Consider the following 23688-nt stretch of genomic DNA (forward strand, 5'->3'; position numbering starts at 1 on the left):
TGTCAAGATTATGTTGGATCTGGTGCAAGTACAATAATCACAAAAGAAAGTATTCTTTTTAATTTAATAATTTTGCCCCACACATTACCACAAAAATTAGGTAAATTTGCGGCAATAATACATATGTAGTTAGATTTATTACACTTAAATGTATATGTAAAAATTTTGGCGGCAATAATGCCTGCCATTATGAATTTGGTGCAGCCGTTGGTCCTTGAGTCGTTAAATGTATAAAGGGGCACGCGTGGCAGCACCCAATTGGGTCAAATTAATTTTAACTTACTAAATATTTTAAAAACCCTTAAAAATTGTTTTTTAAATCTAATTAATTTAAAATAAAAAAATTAATCAAACTAATTTAAACATTTTTTAATTTTCTTTTTCTCCCCTTCTTCCTCCATCTTGTTCATCCCGAATCCCAACCCTCATTTTCTTCTTCTTCTCGAATACCCAACATTCTCTTTGCCCATCATCCCACACAAACCTAGAAGCTTGAAGTCGAAAACAATTTTTTTCAATTTCTTTTTCTTCATCATTTCTCCCGATGGGTGCATCTCTCTTGGTCTAACAAGGATCATTTTTTTCTTTTTGCTTGCCTTTTGGGTTCATTTTTTTTCTCAGATCTGAAGGTTTTGCCCTTAGGCGAGCAGGGCTACGATGGATGGGGCTAGAGAAGAAGGTCATGCGTCTGGGCAAGATGAGGGGGAGGTTGGGCTGAGGCATGGGTTTGTTTTCTTTTTTCTTCAAATCGATTCATACACGATGACCATTGAAGCCAATGAGTTTGTGGTCTTTATTTTGCAGGTCTATTCATTGTTCATACCCATTTTACTGGGTTTGTATAATTTGTATGAGCACAAAGATTGATAAAGTTTATGATTTTCTTTTTTGTTTTCTGCAACTTTTTCCTTTGTTTGATTTCACATGAATCAATGATGATAATTTTTGTAGATGATGAACAATGGTTTCAAGATTTTATAATGGCTTTGTGCTTTATAATTTTGTGTATAAATCTGTTTTGATAAATATAATTATGTGAAGAACATATTTTTTTTTTAGGTTTAGGTTTAGATTATAATGATGAACATATATATTTTATTTTCAGCAACAAGCTACATCTAGGTTAAAGACAATGAAGATGGCACTGATGATTTCAGATTTGGTTTATTTGGGTATGGGTGAAAGTTGATTTCAAATGTGAGTATATTTGGTTATGGGCAAGAATGTTGGGTATTGTTCTTGAAGTTTTTAATTATTAATGATTTTGGTTTTGTTTAAGTTGAATTTGACTTAGATTTTTTTGTATTTGTTTTATTACTTTGAATGAACACAAATTTGAGAAGAAAAAAAAAGACACAAATCTGGGTTTTGTATCTAGTTATGGTTTGTTCTTTGCAAATACACTAATTTGGTTTTTGAAATTTTATGGGTTTGAGTTCGTGTTCATGCCTACAGATTCATCAATTTTTATTTTTTATTTTTCTTAGATGTTAGATGTTATATTTTAGATTTTTTTAATTGATTTCAGTTAATTTATTGAATTCTTTATTATTTAAAACTAATTATTAAAAATTTAAAAATAGTTTTAAAAATATTTAATAAATAAAAAAATTGAGCCAATTAGGTGCAACCATGTGTCTGCCACTTAGGTTATTGGTTAGACTTAACAGTCAGGGACTAACGGCTGCACCAAATTCGTAACTGTAGGTATTATTGCCGCCAAATTTTTTACATAAGCATTTAAGTGAAACAAATCTAACTATATAGGTATTGCCACAAATTTCCCCAAAAATTAATATTCTTATTTATTTAATAGTTTTGCCCTCACACCACCTTTCACCATCCTACTTAATAAACACACATGTATATACATCAATTAACATGAAATGTCATTTTAAAATAAAAAACTATTTATATAAGATGTATACTAATGTAGGTGGTAGAGGCACGTGTGGCTCCAAGTATTTGACAAAATGTAGCTAGGCCTAGGTAGCAAACCAAAAGCTTGAGCCGACTACTTATATACACATATAACATGTATATGTCAATTTGACTTATTAGCTCAAAGTAGCTTTAGTTTTTGTCTTTCGTTTCCTAAACATATATATATTACACAAATATAAATTATAGTTAATTACACCCTTCAAAATTACTATCTCATCATCCTCACTCTCCAACCTCTAAAATAACTTATTTGACAGCCTCGGCCTCTTCTTGTGGCGGCTTTCAATTAGGAGACTCTCCAGCAATGACTCCAAGTCTTGATTGAGGGGCTGTGAGAGCTAGACTTAGACCATTTTTTGACAATCTTCAAACGATGACCCCAGGACTTCGATTACTCAGTTGGGGTGATGGTCTTTCGTATAACTGAAGAAAAAAATGTTGGCACCACAAAAATAATTTTTTTTTTCCATCAAACCGTAAATTTGTAATTTATCTTTAGGAATTGGTGTGTTATGTAAAAATCTCTTTATAAATATAAAAACTCTTCTACTTTTTTCCATATTTATGGAAACTTCTAAAAAAAATTCCTTTTATAAAGAGAAATTATAGGAAATAGCCCAAAATAAAGCTATCAAGAAGCTAATGTCCTCATTTTTAAAATTGTAGATAAATGACATTTTTACATTGTTGATTACCTAAATTGTCATTTTTTATAATTTATTTATTTATTTAGGACTGTATGACTTTAATATAGTGGTATATATATTAGTTTTGTTTAATTAGTTTTTATTTTAAAGTTATATTGATTTTTTAAGTTTTTTTATAGGTTATTGGTATATTATTTTCCAATTAGTGTATATGTTTTTTGTGGTATGGTATATAATTTTTTTTTGTGATATTTAATTTATATTTTATTATACATAGTGGTAGTATATAATTTTGTATCATGATATATACATTTTAATGGTAGTATATAACTTTGTTAGCATAGTATATACATTTTTTAGTAATAATTTTGTAAGTTTTGATGGTATTTTATTTTTCAACTCAGTATATATATTTTGTGGTATGATATATCATTCAACAACCCATAAAAAACGAAAAAAAAAATCAAAATAGCTTTAAAATAAAAACTAATTAAACAAAACTAATATACATATACCATAATATTAAAATATTTAGAATAAAATAGTAATTTGTTAAATGGTGTATTTGATAATATGTGATATTAAATAGTTGATTAGGCTATTTTACTACAAAATTAAAAACATGGACATTTACTTACTTTCAAACAATATTATAAGTCATTTTGCACCATGCCTCTTTTATAAAAGGAAAAGTTGAGAACTACCCACTTTTTGAAGTAGTTAACTAAAATTAGACACTAAATATATTTAGTTGAACTTTACCCATTATTATCATGAGATTTCCCAATGTACCCTTATTTGAGCACATGATTCTAAGTATTTTTGTAATGTGTATTATATGTGTCATATTATAGTTAAATTAGAAATGCATTCTAATTGTAATGTGTTTAAGGAGAAAAAAATATGTAATTAAAGGGGTATAATAGGTACATTAATTGAAATTTTGGATACTAAAATAAGAATTAAAAATAATAGGTAAAAATTAAAAGAGATCATTTAAAATGGGTATAAGTTGTAATTTTTCCTTTTTATAAATTACTAGGCCCAAACATAAAAGGCCCAGCCCTTTAATATGTTGTAACACTCCTCATTACTTTCGCGCACAAACACAACTCATCTCCGTCTTGATCTCCGGCCTCAGCCTTTCGCCGCCGCCTGTAACCCTTCTCTCTCTGGTCATCTCCTCCTTCCTCTATCCACCAGCATTGGTAATGACCCTACCCAAATACCGAATCCATTATTTTCCTATAATCCTTCTCTTGTTCACGGTATACATTCATTCAGAACCCGAAGGTAAGGGCCCTTTGTTCAATTGACTAAACAATTATCTCATTGTCATGTACTTCTTTACATAACTCTTAAGTTTCAGTGTTATTAGTTTTTTTAGGAGCTCTTATCATAATTTTTTTTCTTCAATAATTTGGTGTCATATTTATATGTACGTGTATTTGTATAATTGAGCTTTTTTCTTTATGGGTTTTGTTTATAGAGGTAAATGGCTTATAGAGGGCGTGGTAGGGGACGTGGATATGGAGGTGGCGGCGGATTTGGATTCGCTAAGCAGGAACCCTTTGTCCTTTTTCCTGAGGTTGGTGTTTATAATCTATGATTTGTAAACTTTGTTATGATTTTGCCTAGTTTGTTTGTTCAATTTTTTAGATTGAAAGTTGTCTTTGTGATTCTTAGGATGTTGTATTACCTGATATAAAAGGTGTGATGGTTGAGAAAGATTTAATTCGTCGAAGTATGATCTTGCAAAACTATTGGAAAGCCTCTCCTTACTACCTTGAGGAGAATGTTTCAAAGAGTATGTGTTAATAGTTTATAGGAGTGTAGTAATTCTTGTTTATTTTTGAATACATATGAATGCAATCATGGAAGTTGAAGGTTTTACATCTTGGTTTTCCAGAGGGTCAAAGCACAGAGATAGAAAGATTCTCTGACAGGAAGAAAATCAATACCACAATAATGAGAGATTCACTTTCACAAATTTTAGACCACAAAAAATTTCCATTGGAACTAACTGAAGGTTTGAATTCTCAATGCCTTGTGCAATGTTTTGGGAATGATATCCAAGACTGTATTTTCCCTTCTACATTTTACACTAGCTTCTGCGACTGTTTTCACTAATGAAGTACAATTTCAGGTTCGAAGGGGTGGCAGCAGTCTAGTCGAAAGAGAGTTCGATGGAATCCCGATTCAGGTACCATGAGACGAGATGTTTTGTTTCTTGCTTGTTTTGCAAGAAACCATAATTGAGGTGAAATTGTATAACTTGAAACAAACTGATTATGTTTTCATGACAGAGCTTAAAAAATTGGAACTATTTGAGAAGCTTGAACAGCGTGAGGTAAATATAATTTTTTCTTTGTTTGCTCTTACTTGAAAAATCTTGGCAATATTTTTTCTGAAGATTAGATTCATAAATAAGAAACGACTTGTTGGATTTAATCTGAAATTTTCACAGTAGCTAAGCCATTGTGTTTCTCCGGTAATCTCACCTATTTGATTGTTTGTTCCTATTAATAGGCTCTAAATGAGAAAGGAGAAAAGGAAAAGAAAGATGGTGAAAATGAGGATGAAGATGAAGAGCTAGATGAACAAGACACTGAAGAAGAGCCCAGTGATGATGATTATAATCAGGTTCGTACTGGATTTGTTTTTTATCTAATATCGTTGACTACCGTTGTTGCCCAAAAATTCCACTTTGGATGTATCCAGTATGTGGTGGCACACTATTTAATGCTATGTTTTGGAGCTCCATGTGTGGCATATATCTATTATGTGATCCTGTCAGGCTTCATGCACCTGGTACCGTGATGGCAGCCAAATATTGGGAATACTTTGAGACCAAATGAATTATTAGTTGACTATTAAGTTGCATAAAAACTTCCCTTGGCTGCCATCATTTCACTCAGACAGAATATGGACTGCAAGGCGAATGAAGTGACAGTACACCATGGGGCATTTTGCTCTACTTTGTTGGAAGTTATTTAAAAAAAGAAAACGAAAGAATTTATATGCCCTGTCTATTCATAGGAGTTTCCGAGATTGAGTTTGTGCTCAGTGACCTTGGCAGTTTATTAATTCATTTTCCTTATAGGAAAACATAAAATGATAGTGTGTCATTGCTTTGACTTTTAAATATTCTCCTAACTGTGATGTTCTTCTAACAACATCAGCTGGTGTGCTACAGAGCTACTAACATTAACATAGGTTTCATCAACAGTTGGAGAATCGTAGGCTATGTATGAGACTGCTGAAAAGATAAAGAAATCAATAATGCATCTTTAAAAAGTAGTATTTCAATATCTTAATGTTTTCATCGATGAGCTTTACTATTCTTAAGTTTCAACCAAGGGCATTTTCCTCTCTACCAGTCTATAGGGAAAAAAATTATAATTTGGTTACTGAACTTGCTGTAAAATCTTGCAGAATGTAGATTTCGACGATGATGAAGATGATTTTAATGTGGAAGATGATGGTGGAGGTAATGAACATTCTTTTGATTGTCGCGTCTCTTATGCAAATGCCATTAGGATTGCAACTTTCGAAACAGCCCACGTACTTACATTGATCATTTCTTATGTTGCAGATGATGATGTTTACTAGTGGCTTCATCAAGAATGTCCTTTTGGAGAGTATTACTTATCCCAACATACAATAACTACCTTTTTTTCCTTCTGCTTGATAGTTGTAAATATACTTGATTCGCCATTTTAGAATCTTATTCTAACAGATGATGGGGGGAAAAGTAATTTAAGCTATTGCCATTCTTAATTTTGTAACTCTTTGTTTTTGTTTTTTTTTTTTAATTAAGATATGGAAGAACTTGAACTTGTAACCTATACATTTGATTTGAGTATGATGTTACCAATGAGTACAGTGTATATCATTTTAATTTCGGATAACAACATAAATATCTTTTTTATTAACACTTTTAGTTATATTTTAGACTATAAATTTATAAACACTCCCAACTAAGTCTATTCCTATTATACAATTTATTTATTTGTAGTTAAAGTTTTTATTTCTAGAATTGTGCTTTTTTTTTTTGAAAAAAACATTACTTTAGATGGCATGTCATTTATTTTAACCACTTGTCGAATTTTTAGACAGATAGTTGAATTTTCAGACTGGGGATTGAATTTTAAAATATAATTTTCTTATGTAATATTTTAATTTAAGTAATACCAATAATTTATATTTTTTTTTTTTTTTTGATCAAGAAGGAAGAGTTTCATTGAACAAACAAGCTGTACAAACACTGTGCAAAGCACTACAAGACCGAAGATAAAATAGAACCACAACCCCAACTCTAATTACATGTTAAATGCCTTAAAAAGGATTGCTCAGGGACTGAAAAATTTCTAAAATTAACCAAGTAAATTCTATATTTAACTACACATTTAATCTCATTTATAAGACAGTTAGCTGATAAAGAATAGTCATCAAATAAGCTTCTATTCCTATTCCTCCAAATGCTGTAAACAGTTGCAGCAACAACAAGATTAAGGATTGCTGCCATCAGACCACGCCGAGGTCTTCCAAGCCAAGCACTCCAACTGGTGTAGTCACTCGGCCAGGCAGAGAAGCCAAACCAGATAAACAGCAGCTGAAGCACCTGTTTAGAGAGACAGCAAGAGAAGAACAGATGATGGTGACTTTCAGGAAAGCAACCACAAACTGGACACAGATGAACAGGCACCAGAATATGCAGCTTCAAAAGATTATCCCGAGTGAGGAGCTGCTCATTAATCACTTGCCAAAGCATGAACCTATGCTTAGGTAACGTGAGCTTACACCAGACCGCCGAACAGTAACTAACAATCTGTTGGTTTAGAGCCGAATTATACAACTTGGATGGCTGAAACTTCCCAACTCTACCAGCTGCCTGAATCTCAGAGAGACCAAAATTCTCCCTTATGCGACACAACTTCCGCCAATACCAGCTACAATCAGATTTTACAGTATAACTCCAAAAACTGAGACCTTTCAAATATATAGAGTTAACCCATTTCACCCATAAAATCTCAGGCTGCTCAGATAATGCCCATATATACTTGGCAAGAATAGCTCTATTCCAAAGAGCACCATCTCGGAAACCAAGACCGCCATAAGCTTTTGGAAGGCAAACCTTCTTCCAAGAAGCTAGATGAGGTTTACTTCTCAGACCAGCACTACCCCAAAGGAAGCTGCGACACAATTTCTCAATTTCCTTGACCACACTCTGAGGTAAGACAAAGATACTCATCCAATAGTTACGGAGGCCAAATAAAACCGAATGGATAAGCTGCATATGACCTGCATAGGAGAGGTGTCTACTAGACCAAGAGTTAAGCCTTAATATGATTTTTTGCAAAATTATATCACAGTCCTCGTGACGCCATTTAGTAGGCCTCATAGGAACCCCAAGGTATTTGAGCGGAAAGGAACCTACCATAAGATTCATCTCCTGAGAAATGAAGGTTCTCACAATAGAAGAAACTCCGCCAAAAAAGATTTGAGACTTGGCTGAATTTATGGTCAAACCAGTGGCTGAACTGAAATCACCAAGAGCAACTTTGAGAGTAAAAACAGCCGAGTGAGTACCCTTACAAAAGAGGATTAAGTCATCAGCAAAACAGAGATTGATAAGCTTTAAAATCTTGCACATAGGGTGAAATCTGAATGAAGGATCAAGAGCAGCAAGTTGAAGTCTCCGAGTCAAATATTCCATGATAAGAACAAATAATAGAGGTGACATTGGATCCCCCTGACGCAGCCCCTTCTTACCCTTGAATTTCCCTTGCACCCGACCATTCATGAGTAACGAATAAGAAGTATTTCTCAAACACTTCATAATCCAACCTATAAACTTCATAGGAAAACAAAGAGCATTTAAGAGGTCCTCAAGGAATTGCCAATCTACCGTGTCATAAGCCTTGCTCAAATCAATCTTTATGGCACATCTTGGAGAAGTGACAGCCCGACCATAATTTTTAATAAGATCTTGAAAGATCATGATATTATGAGCTATTGAGCGACCCCTAATAAACGCCCCCTGGTTTGACTGAACAATCGCAGGGAGGACCAACGCCAAACGAGAGCAAATTAGCTTAGCTATACATTTATATAATGTAGTGCAACAAGCAATTGGCCTATAATCAATAGCTCGAGAAGGATTGGCCACCTTAGGAATTAAGGATAGCGAAGTTTCATGCATATTCACATTTAGAAAAGCAAAAAAGAAAGCAGTATTCATGTCTCCCTTCTGTAACCAGTCAACTTTACTCCTTTGGGACAAAAAACTATAGAACATTTTTTCCTGAACAATATAAGCTTCAGCAGCTTCCTTAACATCTTGCTGGAAACCAAACTCAGACGGGAAAGCTTGGGCTTTTAACTGAGCAGCCTGGTAATTTTCTTTAGCCAAATCATATTTCAAACCAATATCTCCAAAAGTATTATGGTTAAACTTCTTTAAAGCATGCTTCAGCCTCAAGGATTTTAAGAACAGAGCCCGTAAACCAGTAGCTTTAACAGGTAAACTCCAGCTGAACCGCACCACTTCCAGGAACTGAGGATGATCAGCCCAAAAGTTATAAAACCTGAATAACTTTGTACCCAAACTCACCTTAGACTGACAATTGATAATACAAGAGCAGTGATCGGAAATAACTTCCCATTTAAAGACAGCAGTAGCATGAGGAAAATGATCAAACCAAGTCTCATTAATGAAAACATGATCAATTTTGGAATAAATGCGAGCTGAACCACTTTGATTATTAGTCCAGGTGAAAAACGAACCTAAACTTTTTAAAGGAACCAAATGAGCCACCTCAAGCCAACGAACTGAATCCACCAGTTCAACACCAGAAATAGGATTTCCTCCAGCTCTATCCATACCAGAAAAAGGGGCATTAAAATCCCCTAAAATAATCCAAGCTTCATTCACAAGAGAAAGTCTAAGTAACCCTTCCCATAAAGTCCTTCTACCTTCTATAGTATTGAAGCCATAGACAAAGGTGACATAGAATCTGTGCTGCTGACCAACCATCGAAACCAAGCAGTGAACATATTGAGGAGACTCCTCAATTATTGTAAGCTTAACAAAAACCTTCCTCCACACAATCAAAATTCTACCCTCTATAACCAAACTAGTATAAAAATCCCAGTTAGGCAATTTTTTCTCCATAAAATCCAAAATTTTAGGACCCTTCATCTTAGTCTCTACAAAACCTCCAACACCAATTCTGAACCTGCTACAAATATCCACAACTACTTTATGCTTATTAGAACTACTCAAACCCCTTAAATTCCAACTAAGAATGTTACTATTATCCATTAGTAGATATAGGTAAGGGAATACCATCTTTAGGACCATATACCTGCTCTTGAAGAACCTGAAACTGATTAAGTTTGCCTTGAACTTGATCTGAATTCTTTGTAACAGGAATTGACTGTTGCCCAGATTTTGGATGAAAGGCTACTCGTTTAGGGGTAAGCCACTTAGTGCTTTGCTGCTGACCTTTATCAATCACTGGGATTGCTTGATAGGTATTCTGGCTACCCTCTGATGTAGTGACTGGTACGCTCTCCTGTTCAGAAATAATATTCGGATCCCCAACCTTTTCCACAGAAACCAAATCTACAGTCTCCAAACCAGTAGATTTTTCCCCCTCATTATTCGGGCTAGCCTTCACCTCATCTTTAGAGGTAGTCTCTTTTTTGACCGATTTTGTTTTCAGCTCTTTTCTACATTCCATCTCAGCATGACCAAAACCAGTACATGCTTTACATTTAATGGGAAGCCACTCATATTCCACTTCCTGCTCTATTATCTGACCAAATTCATTCACATATTGGATAGTTCTAGGGGGATTATCTGTTACCTCCATCTCCATAAGTACTCGAGCAAACTGAATTCTTGAGCGCTCCCTAGTGAATTTATCGACCATTATCGGTTTACCAAGTGTGCTCACAAGAGCACTAAGACATTTACTTCCCCAATACTGCAAACCTAATTCAGGCAAGCGAATCCAGAGCGGAACTGAACGAAAAAGACGAATGGCACTAAGATCCGCAGACCAAGGTCTAATGATAACTGGTTTCTGATCAAAATGAAGGATCCCTTCTTCAAGAACTTGATCCCTTGTAGCTTCATCATTGAATTTAACCATGGTCAATCCCATTGTCATTCTAGAGATTTGAGCTATACCCAAATGACCCCAAACTCTTTTAATGAGACCTTCAAAAATAGCCATGGGAGGATTTTCCCCTAGCACCATGCATATAACAGCAGAATTCCAATTCGCGGATTGGACCTTAACCTCTTCTTCATCTATCTTGGCATATTTCCTTCCATCTTTGAACAAAGGCTCAGAGAACTCAAGTTTCTGATCTGAAAATGAGAGTTTCCTTACTGAAAATTGCTGCCATTGTCGTTGAGCTGAGGCTTGAAAGTCCCCTTCCTCAACCTTATCCGCCCACTTTGCCCCATGTGAATTCGAGTCTGCTAGCCTATCTCCAACAAGATCGTCCTCCGGAGAACAAACCGTCTCAGGCATTCGTGGCTCTTCCTGAACGAAACCACTCTCGTCTACACGAACCCCTTCTTCTTTGTTCGACCCATCCAAATTGAAATCAGTAAGATCCTGATCATTAGGACCAGCAATATTCGGATCCCTCTGATCTTGATCCTATTGTATCTCTTGGTCTTCCACCCGAATTGCAAGCTTACGAACCAGTTTTTTCCTCTTCGCCATGGGAGAGAGCAAAAACCGAAACCAAGCTTTTTTTAATAATTTATATTTGTTTGTTTGTCGTATTTTTTATTCATATGTCATTGAAAAACATTGTAATATTATGTGATGGATTGTGGAAAAAGAATGAAGACTCATGGAAATGGATTTAAAATGACTCATGATCAAGATCAAGTTTGGTACAAACTAACCTCACTTTTGAGGAGTTAGTTGAACATATTTATGAAGTTAGAGAAATTGATCGCAAACTCTTCAATATAAAATTAACTTACAAGGTAACGACGATGGTGGAAATTGAAATGATTGCAATAAATAATAGTAGAGACGTTGTTAGTTTCTTTACATGGCAAGAACGTGAGCTGATTCCTTTATGTGTAAGTTTGATAAAGAAGATGGAAAATGCACTCACTAAGGATAAACTTGTTACTAATATTGATTCCACTGCAAATGTTGATTCTATTGCAGACCTTTCTAGTAATGATGATTTTGATGATGCTGGTTTAAACGATGATAACAATGTTGGTTTAGAAGATGATGATGATGATGATGATGACAAATACGGTGATGTTGAAGAGGGGGAAAGAAATAATATTGATGATGGTCTTGTTGAGGTAAATTTGAATGTCCCATGTCATGAAAATAAAACTTTTGATGATTACTTTGATGGTGCATACATATGTAATGTTCCTGATTCTAGTTCTGCACCTCACACTGTTGAAGAAAACCATGGTCCACTTCCTCATGTATGCCATGATGATCATTGTAATGAAACAAGTCATGTTAGTAGTACACCAAGCTCAAATGCAACATGTATTGTTGAAGAATTTTTTTGTGTTTGTCAATATTTTGTAGATAAGAAAGAGTTGAAGATGAAAGCACACATGCTTGACCTCACCATTAATATTATTAAATGAATAGGGAACAAAACGAACACAATTCATCAAAAAATTAACCCAAGGTGTGGCAAAACCAAGTTTGAGCATGACCATCTCTAAGAAAGATCATTCAACTCGATTATATGTCTTATTCATATCCAATTTCATTACTGAAAAACATTTCTTTCCAAGTGCACGTAAGTGCACATGTGGTCTAAAATTAATGCAAATTATGCAATGAATGTCCTAAAGTAGATATTTGTATTTTTCATCTAATGCTCTACGGTTCAATGCAATATTATTTTGTATATATATATGTGATTTTGATGCTTCAAAATAATCCTAAAATAGTCAAACCTACTACTTTGGATGGTTGAAATTATATCATGACCTTTCTTAGTAATTTAACAAGGATATCCACCACTCAATCCTTAATCATCAAGTGATGGTTGGTTAACAAAATTTTATTTGAAAAATATTAATTATAATCCAATAATGACAATATGCACTTTATTTAGCTTTAATTATTGGACCTTTTTTTTAGACATTTTCACAATTTTAGACCGGCAGTCAAAATTATTAGACAGACAGTCGAAATTTTGAAATAGGCAGTCTAAATATCAAGCTGTCGGTCGAAATCATTAGATAGGCAGTCAAAATTTTGGACAGTCTGTTGAAATATTGATACAAGTATTCTAAATTTTAGACCGTATGCCGATAATGATACATAACCTCTCAAAATTAATAATAACCCATGGAACTATAAGATGATTGAGTGTCATCACCAACTCCTAACATCAACAAATCCCAACTTCTCTCAAGAAATTCCACAAACTTCAAAAGACCTTCAAGAATTTCCTTAAGTGTGTTCTTTAGAGTGACCAAAAGTGAGAGTGAGAGGGGATGAACGTGAATCTGCTAGAGTGTTTAGCCCAAAGCCCCATCTTGACTTAGTCCCAAATCCAAAAAGACATTTTTTCTCCTAAGCAAACTCAATCCATAAACCAAACTCGTCTGAAATATCGACAACTAGTCTCAAATATCGACAATCTGTCTAAAAATTTTGACACCTCGTCTGAAATTTTGACAGCCCATCTAAAACTTTCGACACCTCGTCTGAAAATTCGACAGCATGTCTAAACATTTCGATAGGTAGTCTCAAATTTCGACAGCATGTCTGAACATTTTCACAGATTGTCCAAAAAGTATGAAATGTACAAAAATCTCCAATAACTATATAACGATATATATATTAATTATAATATCTTAATTAAAATTTTATAAAGTTAAAAAAAAACTTAATCTTTATGAGATTATGATGATTACATATTGAGTGGTACATATTTCAATAAAACTACTATGATGATCAAAGATTGGGTGGTAGATATCCTATTGAGGTACTATTATGATGATTGTCTTCATAGTATTAGAACAACACTTTATCATGTAGAATTGGATCTTAACTATACCTTTTTGACAATTATTCGTGAGTTTTGATAACTTGTCTCAAATTTCGACAGGTAGTCTCAAATTTCGATAGGTAGTCTCAAATATCGACAACATGTCTAAGCATTTTCACACGTTGTCCAAAAATTTTGAAATGTACAAAAAGGATCCAATAACTATATAACGATATATATTAATTATAATATCCCAATTAATATTTTATAAAGTTAAACAAAACTTATTCTTTATGAGATTATGATGATTACAGATTGAGTGGTACATATTTCAATCAAACTACTATGATGATCAATGATTGGGTGGTAGATATGCTATTGAGGTACTGATATGATGATTATCTTCATAGTATTAGAACAACACTTTATCATGTAGAATTAGATCTTAATTATACCTTTTTGACAATTAGTCCTGAGTTTCAACAACTTGTCTAAACATTTTCGACCACCTGTCTATATATATCGGCATGTTGTCTTATAATTTAACAACCTATCTAAATTTTTTGTCCACCTGTCTGTATATTTCGACAGACTGTGTTATGTTTCGACAATCTGTCTAAAATTTTCGACCATCAGTTAAAAATTTTGATATGCAGTCTAAAACTATCAACAACCAGTTTCAATATTCAAACAACCTAGTTAAAACATTACATATCAAACCAAGTCCAAAATATGAAATCACACAATATTATCAAAACATTACATATCAAACCAAGTCCAAAATAAATCCAAAAATAATCATTTCTTGCATGTGGTTTTGTTGTGTCCATAACATCCACAATTGGAACACTTTCGTTGCTTTTTTCCCCCATCAACATTCAAAAGCTTACCCTTTACTTTCTTTGATGACGATTCAGGTGCAGAATTATTCTTCTCCTTTGGAAACTCTCATCTCGAAGGAATTCTTTTATTCTTTGGTCTCCCTGGGGGAATTAACTTCACTGGTTTGATAACAACTTGAGACTTAAACTCTTTTGGAAGATGCCATTCTATTTCACGTGGTAAAGGGTAAAAAGATTATGCATAAGCCATCCTCCAAAATTTAGTCGTGTATTTTGAGCATAGACTATATACATCTACTCCATGATACATTGCTGCAGCGACGCCGTGAGCACATGGAATCTTATCAATGAAAAACTCTCGACATGTACAAGAATGTTGCGATCATTGTCGTTATCTTGCAATTGCCATGTAAATAAACTAACAATGTCTCTACTATTTTTTTATTGCAATTTGTTCAATCTCCACCATTGTCGTTATCTTGTAAGTTAATTTTATATCGAAGAGGTTGCGATTGATTTCTGCAACTTTGTAAATGTGTTCAACTAACTCCCCATAAGTTAGGTTAGTTTGTACCAAACTTGATCTTGATTGTGAGCCATTTGAAATCCATTTCCATGAGTCTTCATTCTTTTTCCACAATCTATCACATAATATTACAATATTTTTGAATGACATCTGAAAAAAATAATAATACAATAAACAAATATAAATTATTGGTATTACTTTGATTGAAAAGTTATATAAAAAAATGAAAATCAAGTTGAAAATCTAGATATTCGACAACATGTCTAAGAATTAGACAACTTGTCTAATAATTTGACAACCCGTCTAAAAATTCAGCAGGTGGTTGAAAATATATGATGATTTGTCTAAAAATTAGATTACTTGTCTATATTCGACAAATGGTCTAAAATCTAGACAGGTGGTCGAAAAAATACGACTATTGGTCTGAAATTTAGACAGGTGGTCTAAAATATCAGACTCCTTGTCGAAAAATCAAGCAAGCTGTCAAAAAATTATGGATTTCTCTATCTCGAAAATGGCCAAAACCATTATTAAAATTTTCAGATTTTTAAGCTTTAACCTCCATAAAACTCTAGAAATAAACCTAAATCCTTACTTATACTTTCAATATACTAAAACAATCATTTTGCATTTTAAATATACAAAAACAATTTCAAAAATCTCATTTTTCATAAAAATATAAACCAACCTTTTGAATAGGTGGTGGCCAGATTTGTGGAGAGACGGTGGCAACCGATGATGAGCAGTGTTCGCCAGTGGTGGCAGCGGCAAAGGGCAGTGGTCGTCGGTAGTGGTGGTGGCGGCAGGATGAGAGTGGGTGGTTGTGGGTGGATGGGTGAGAGGAAGAAGATGATAGTTTTTAGGTTTTTTGTTTTAATTTATTATTATTTTATTTTAAGGGTAAAATAGTTAATACAAAAAATTCATTAATAAAATAGGCCATTTAGCTAAAAACTATTGAAACTAGGCCAAAGTACAAATTGCACTATAAAAAGAGGCTATTTTGCCAAGGTTTTAGAAATTTAACTTTGAAAAATTAATATTTTTCGCCTCATTAACTTTCCTAAAATCCCACAATTAAATTTCTAAATTTAAATTTGGAATTTCGAGCCAAAATCGAAAAACCACACCATTTTCTCACCTTACCTAAACTAGCATCTCCACCATTGATCCAGACCGAATCCTCCATCAAACTTATTTGATTTTCCAACTTCAATTTCTAGTTCTTTGTAATCAGAAATTCGATCGAACATTGAAGAAGAGCCAATCATCATGACTACATCACCGTTACACTGGTCCTAATCAAGAAAGATATAGATCATGAATTTAGATCTCAATCAATTAATTCCACTTGAACGATGAGAGAGATCAATTCTCTCCACTAAATCAAAGGTAGATCATCACAAGCCTGTTAGAATATTTTTATACGATATTAAAATAAATTTGTTACAATTAATTGATTTAAATTCATCAAAGTCAATATTTTATTTATTGACAAATATTCTAATTAATGGTAAACATTATTTGTTACCCAATTTAAAATATTCCAACTTGATTGAGAGAATATTTCAACCATAAAAATATTTGTGGCAGAGACTCTGATGGAATGTCTCACTCTAAATATAAGATACCGGTCCCCAAGCTCACTGCTTAACTCCATCTAAAAGAGTTAGTGAGAGCTTGGAAGCCCGGGTACTCGTTCTAATTTCTCTTCTTTTCTTTTGTAGATCGAGATTATAATAGCAATAGCTGGAGGTACACATATTCGATCCTATTAATTTATATATAACAATTTGTTTATTCCGCATTAGGATTATTATGCATCTAGATTAATTTTTAATCTAACAGTTGGTATCAGTCGCTTGATTATACCTCTGCCTTGATTTATATTGTTTGCCATGAATTTTATATATATATGTATGTGTTAAATTTTTTGTGCATGTATATATATGTTTTATTTTAGCCGTATGCATCAATTTTTTTTTTTTTTGGTATTTTGGTTGTGTTTTTATTGCATTTGTTGTTAGGTTTAGGTTGCTTTATTCATTCCTAACATTTTTGGGCATAAAAGTGTAACGCCCTAAACTCCAGGGACCGTTACGGTGTGCCTTGTAAACAGTGCTAAACTCGCTAATTGAGTCATTTGGCCAAAATCGTGTAACTAAGTATGATTAGCGGTTTAGGGATTAAATTTTTTGGTTAAGATATAACGTTTCACTAGAACGTTTACTGTATACATTGGGATCCCAAAAATATAATTTAAAAGTCTATTACAAGAAAATATTTACAACCAGCCGATCTAAGCGGCAAAACATGGTTTAACCCTAGTTCCTCTCCTTCAAACCTCGGCCGTGGCGGTCGAGCAACTGCATATGTACACATCGTCACCTAAGCTCTCCAACTCAAGGATGGTCCAGCTTCCTTTTGCCTTTACCTGCACCACATAGCAACCGTGAGCCGAAGCCCAACAAGAAAACTCAATATGCTCATGAACAATCATATCATGATATCAAATCATATCTGACATGCCTAGCAAACATAGCTTTATTCAAGCATGCAAATAAATTCAAACAATGCTGTGGAATCGAGGATAGAAAATCCTGCCCTCCTGATTGGATGACTATCATGTCGATCCTAATCAGATGAGTGATTTAACACTAGAGGTTCTGGTAAACCATACTGAGTGACCGACAAGCAAGTCACTACAGGGCTCAGTACCCAAAGTCATGCAAATAATGATCAGAATGATCATACAGAGCTTATAGCCCTGAACAGATGAGTAAATATCACTTTAAGGTTCTGTTAACCATACTGAGTGACTGACAAGCAAGTCACTATGGGGCTTGGTGCCCATAGCCGTGTAACGAAACCGTTACCTGGGCTTTCCTGCAATGGCTTTAATCAGATGAGTGACTGCTGGGTAAGTCACTAGCTTAAACAGATGAGTGACTGATGGGTAGTCACTAGCTTAAACAGATGAGTGACTGATGGGTAAGTCACACAAGAGCTTTTAGTTTTCATCGAACTTGAGGTCGGTCTGGCATTAACGCTCTTCTGAGTCATTTAATGCAGATGTCGATTAGATCTAATCTTTGTTGGCTTGCGTTGAATACGCTAAGACCATTCCTGACTTATGAGTCAGCACTGTGTGACCAGTGCCCAGTACCACTGCCAAACTTGACTAATGAGTCACAGCTTCACAGTTGATACTGACACCTTTGCCAATTCTGACTAATTAGTCAGTGCCATGCACAAGTAAGCAATGCTACCAAGTATATGTCATATGTCAAATATTCGAACGTAGGGCATTCAACATGCTTACTTAACAGTTGCTAGCACAATTATGAACATGCACAAACACAGAGCCTCAAGCTCTGATCAGTCTCATAGTCAATATTCATGGTATGCCCTAATCACATGTTTCTCGTGCATCACACTTAATCATCCAGCATGCCTCAATAATAACCATATGCAAATGAATAAGATTGTTAAGCATTCAATATGCTATCAATATTCACATTTAAACATCCAACATGCATCAAGAATAACCATGCATGTCACATATGGGGTGCAGTTTTCTTACCTTTCGTCCAAGCACAAGTTACCAATAAACGAGCCACAAGGACGATCCCGATTCCAAGCCTCTAGTGATAACCTAGTCACAACCACAAATGGTGACCCAATGAGTTCAAGTTCTAAAACCAATCCCGGAACCAAGACCTAGCCTCCGAGACATCAAACCCCACCAATCTGGGTAGTAGGAATGATCCCGAGGCCTAAGGTTTGAGTTCCCAAGCTTAAAAAAATCATTTTGGACTTAAATACCCTCAAGCGCCGCGGCCCAAACTCCCTGAGCCGCGGCCCCCAGAAAGAGTAGAACCAGCAAGGGCAAGCGCCGCGACACCCTATACCCAGGGCCACGGCCCCCAGACCCCCCAAAGTCTTGCACCTGCTTCTTCGAGCCCGAGCCGCAGCGCCCAAGAACAGGGCCGCAGCCCAACCTCAGACCAGCAAAAAAAAAAAACATATCCAAACATCTCCAAACTCAAAAATCAAAGTGTAAAGAACGCCCTAGACTAATACTTACAAAACATTCGTACAACATAGCTTATAAAAGAATACCGTCCATTACTAAAGTCTCAGGGGACTTATTTAAAATCATGCAAGTTGGCGCCATAAGTTTAAAATAAAACATAGGTTTTTATGCAAAGTTCAAGAAAAAAAAAACCAAGTAATTTAAATAACAGAGTCCCACTGATAATTTTAGGAAAAAGTCTCTTAAAAACAAAACATAATAAAAATGGCGTTCCACGTTGATCGTTTTATCGTCCATAGGATTGCCCCACGCCATACACCCCATGATGAAGAACTCCCCACGTCACCACGCGTGCCATAGAGAAAACCTATTTGCTACCTGGAAGGAAAGTAAGGGGGTGCGCTAAAAGCCCAGTAAGGAAGTACAAGCAAGTAAGCAAGTAAGAAAAACAACAAACAACCAAACACTAACATTCATCTAAAACATCATGGTCTATCATAACATAATCGTAACATTTCATCTTATCGTAACATAAATGTGACATATCAACATATCATAGCATAAATGTGACATATCAACATATCATAACATAAATGTGACATATCATCATATCATAACATAAGTATATCAGCATATCATAACATAAATGTGACATATCATCATATCATAACATAAACGTGACATATCAACATATCATAACATACATGTGACATATCATCATATCACAACATACAGCATACATGATGAGCATGGAACGCTAGTTGTCCATGTCACCCTATGAGGTAAACAGGAGATCACTGGTCCTTGAATAACCTCGGCGCGTCCGCCCTAGGAGTCACGTCTCAATGTCCTTAGTAACTCGGTCGATGTATCTGACATCGAAATCTGTTTGATGTATCTAACATCGTATACACATTTCACATTCAATCATATCATCACATTAAGGCATTCATAATTGCATAACAGTTCATTCATATAACAGCCTTACCATTCATAGCATAGAAACATAAAATCTATCTAACTTCCTTACCTCAGGTCCAAGCTAAGAATTTCACAATCTTTCAACGAGCCTATATCATAATCAAAATAACATTTCTTAGGTTCATAAAATTACTATTTTGCCCTTCCATACAACTCATGTGTGCATGGGCCATGCACTCATGATAACAATTACACTAAAACATGCAATTATTGCCAAAAAGAATAATGCTCGTTCTACCCATTTTGCTAACATGTTTGCTTTATAAAAATTACATAGTTGAATAATATTCATGATTTTGGACGTAAAAGTTGATTTGCATGTAACATGCATACGTGGGAACGTTGCGTAATAAAGACGTTTTCAAAAACGATAACTCTACATTTCTTGCTTCTATTGTTTGAAAATCAATGGCCATATTACATGCTTTCTTTAAAATTTCTAAGTTGATTAAATTTCTCAAAACTTTATTTTATTTTAGCTCAAAATAAAATATGTGACATTTTCATTAAATAAATATTAATTTACCAAGAATTAACCAACAAGCTTGGGTTTAATTAAAATACCTATTTTAACATGTTTCTTTAGAAAAATATATTTTATTATTGTGTTACAAAAATGATGTGAAAGATATATTTTAAGTGTGGAAAAATTATATTTTGATTTAATTTATTTAAGACTTAGTTTTTAAGTAGTAAAAACCCATATGTGACAATTTAATAACAATTGTTAACTTTTTAAAACAAACTTTCAGCCACTATTTATTTTATTCGAAAATCACAAATAAATAGAGTTTAAATATTTTTCTCAATCAAAATAAAGAAAAATCATTATTTATCAAAATATGCATTCATACCATTAAAATATCATTTTTCAATATTACCATAACTTAGGAAAAATAATTTATTCCAAAAATTAATCAAATTCATTTTTAGTGAAACTTTCTTCACATTTTATTACAAAATTCCAGCAACCATTTTTTTATCATTAAAATCACCATATTCAATTTTATAAACTCATTTTTTCTCAAAATTCAATAAAAATTCTGTAGGAAATTAATTGGGTAAAATATCATAACATGAAACTTAAAATCCTCTTTTAATTTCATAAAAATTTACACATACATTAAGAACATTGTTTATGCATGAAATCTCATCTTTTTATCAACTTTTACCCAATTATTTTGAAAAAAAACAGCAAGCTTAATTCTTTGTAAAACCCAACTTTTGTCTCAAAAATTTACATAAAATCATTCATGCCTAAGATCTCATTATGCTCTTATAATATGCATGATTCCACTAACATAATCACATGAATCCTTTTAAAATCATTTGTTGCAATTCCATGAAAGCCAACAAAACCTTTTCAATAAAATAGCATATAGTAAATTATACCATATTCACATGTGCCTTATTTTAACCTAGCATATTTCTATCATTATTTTCATGCATCTCACAATTTAATCATTCAAAACAAAACATGCATCTAACAACATTTCATGATCAAAAATATCAAGATTACCACTTGTTCTCTTACCCATATATCAAAGGTCCTAAAACATGGATAAAATATTTTGTAAATCACACAACAAATCAAGAACACCCTTGGGTGTACCTAGGCCGAAATCACCTTACATGTGCTCATAGATTATTACAATTTTTCATGCATAGCAAAATCAACATCACAACCCTTAAACACAAATCATACTCTCACAAAATCCAAATCCTATACATCATTCCTACCCAAAAATCAACCATTAACACCATTAGCAAAACCTCAAATACAACCACCAAAAACAATATAAGGCTAAGGAAAAGACCATTACCTCTCTTGATTGTAGAATCAAGAACACAAAAGATCAATACCACAAACTCCACACCCTTGTTCAAGCCTAGGGTTTTATGGGAAAGCCACCATGAGGAGAAAGAATAATCCAAACCCACACAAAACATAACACAAATCAATATCATATTATCAAATAAAGATTAAACAAAGAGAAAACAAGAGGACATACTCTAGGGGGGTTCCTCTTCACTTTCTTCTTCCTTTCTTTCTTTCTTCCTCTCTCTCTCTCTCTCTCTCTCTCTACACGCCTCTCTCTCTCTCTCTCTCTCTAGGTCACGGCAGCCACACACACACACAAGAGCAATGGCTCTTCTCTCTTTTCTTAGTCCCTTTATCACAAATCCTCTCATAAAGTCTCCCAAACAAAATTAAGGTAAGTTTCCATTTCTCTTTTATTTTCCTTGATTTTTCTTTATTTCAAAAAGATACAAGGAATAAAACATGATCAAGCCTATCCCCAAATGATTATAGTCTTCAATTTTTGATCCTTTTTACCATTTTAATGATATATTGCATTCCCACTAGGTCACACGCCCACTCCTCCTTTCCCTTTTCTTTTATTCTTTTTTTTTTTAAATAAATAACTCCATTAAATCTAAAATAAGGAAACCTAAAATGTGTAGAAAAATATACACATGTGCACCATGCTACCATGCACTAGCACACACTAAATTACTAGGGTGCATTACTATCTATCATGCACCTTAGTGCATTCCACCATAGCTCACATAAATACCTCATTTGTCACACTTAAATAAAATGTAACACTAATAGTAAGATAACATGTTACACATTTAATCACTTATTAAATTAATTAACCAAAACATTTCTAACAATTAAATAAAATAACAAACCATCAAATAAAACAAATAAACAATTAAATAAAATAACAACACTTAAATAAAACAATTCATCACACTTAACATTTAAATCAAATAAAGCACAAAATTTAAATAATCTAAATTTTTTTTTTGGTGCACTACACAAAGTTCCCAAACATCCCCATGATCCAAAACCCATAAAACCCAAGCTTCAATTCAATCAAAAACTCATTAAAACACAAAGTCCAATTCAAGCTTAAAAACTTTAAAAACTAAAACCTTAAAACTTGAATTACCTGCGATTGAGTTGTTTCCAACAAAATCCTTCGACTAATAAGCTTCTAATCTTTCCTAGGATCGCTATGCCTCGATCCTCGCTTGAATCCGAGTCCTAGAACTCAAGTTACCTTCGAAAATGCGATCGGGAGACGAAAATGGAACTTTGAGGGAGAGAGAACATACAGAACGTTCTTTTTATTTCTTAAAATGTTACTTCAAGCTTAAGTAGCTTCAACTAAATCCTAACACTCGGGGTCCCAAAAACACTCCCGGGGGCAAAATAGTCAAAACCTCCAGAATTTCCCCCTGATCTTACTAATTCCCAATTTATCACCAAATTCTTATTCCCATTACCTAATAACCAGGTAATGCTCTAAATACCCCTTGACTCACTCCGAGTCAAGAATAAATCCTGTTGTGACTTCCCACTAGCTTACCTCCTAGGATCGTCTTGTGCTGAGTAACCCTAGCATAACCAAACAATAGTAAAGCACCACACACATATCACATATATGCCAAATATGCCCGAAATGGCCAAAATATGAAAATCACCCAATTACTCAGAAATGGGTTCACATGCATATTTAATACACCTAAACATGCATATTATCATTTAATAATACAATAAATCAATTATGGCCCTCCCGGCCTCCTAATCAAGGTCCTAAACCTTGTTAGGAAATTTGGGGCATTACAAAAAGCTTATAAAATATGGTTGTATATTTATATATGTAAATATTTTTTCTTCAT

The 23688-nt window shown here is 33.9% G+C and overlaps 2 protein-coding genes across 3 annotated transcripts; one reads left to right on the top strand and one right to left on the bottom strand.

Annotated features, from left to right (window-relative positions):
• Positions 1 to 3673: 3673 nt before the first annotated feature.
• On the top strand, positions 3674 to 6471 carry LOC133777853 (uncharacterized). 2 transcript variants are annotated; one of them, XM_062217603.1, is made up of 9 exons: positions 3674 to 3884; positions 4081 to 4179; positions 4278 to 4398; positions 4501 to 4620; positions 4738 to 4794; positions 4898 to 4941; positions 5121 to 5234; positions 6027 to 6081; positions 6187 to 6471. In XM_062217603.1, exons 2-9 carry the CDS (start codon positions 4087 to 4089, stop codon positions 6201 to 6203), a joined length of 621 nt encoding a protein of 206 aa, XP_062073587.1. In that variant the 5' UTR covers positions 3674 to 3884; positions 4081 to 4086; the 3' UTR covers positions 6204 to 6471. The 2 variants fall into 2 exon arrangements, with proteins under 2 accessions (XP_062073587.1, XP_062073588.1); XM_062217604.1 differs by having other exon boundaries at positions 3674 to 3799.
• A 438-nt stretch (positions 6472 to 6909) lies between these two features.
• On the bottom strand, positions 6910 to 9795 carry LOC133779683 (uncharacterized). Its single transcript, XM_062219614.1, has one exon. The coding sequence runs from the start codon at positions 9793 to 9795 to the stop codon at positions 6910 to 6912; it is 2886 nt and encodes a 961-aa protein (XP_062075598.1).
• Positions 9796 to 23688: the final 13893 nt, after the last annotated feature.

This window comes from Humulus lupulus, chromosome 5 (genome assembly GCF_963169125.1).
Source record: "Humulus lupulus chromosome 5, drHumLupu1.1, whole genome shotgun sequence".
Taxonomy (NCBI): domain Eukaryota; kingdom Viridiplantae; phylum Streptophyta; class Magnoliopsida; order Rosales; family Cannabaceae; genus Humulus; species Humulus lupulus.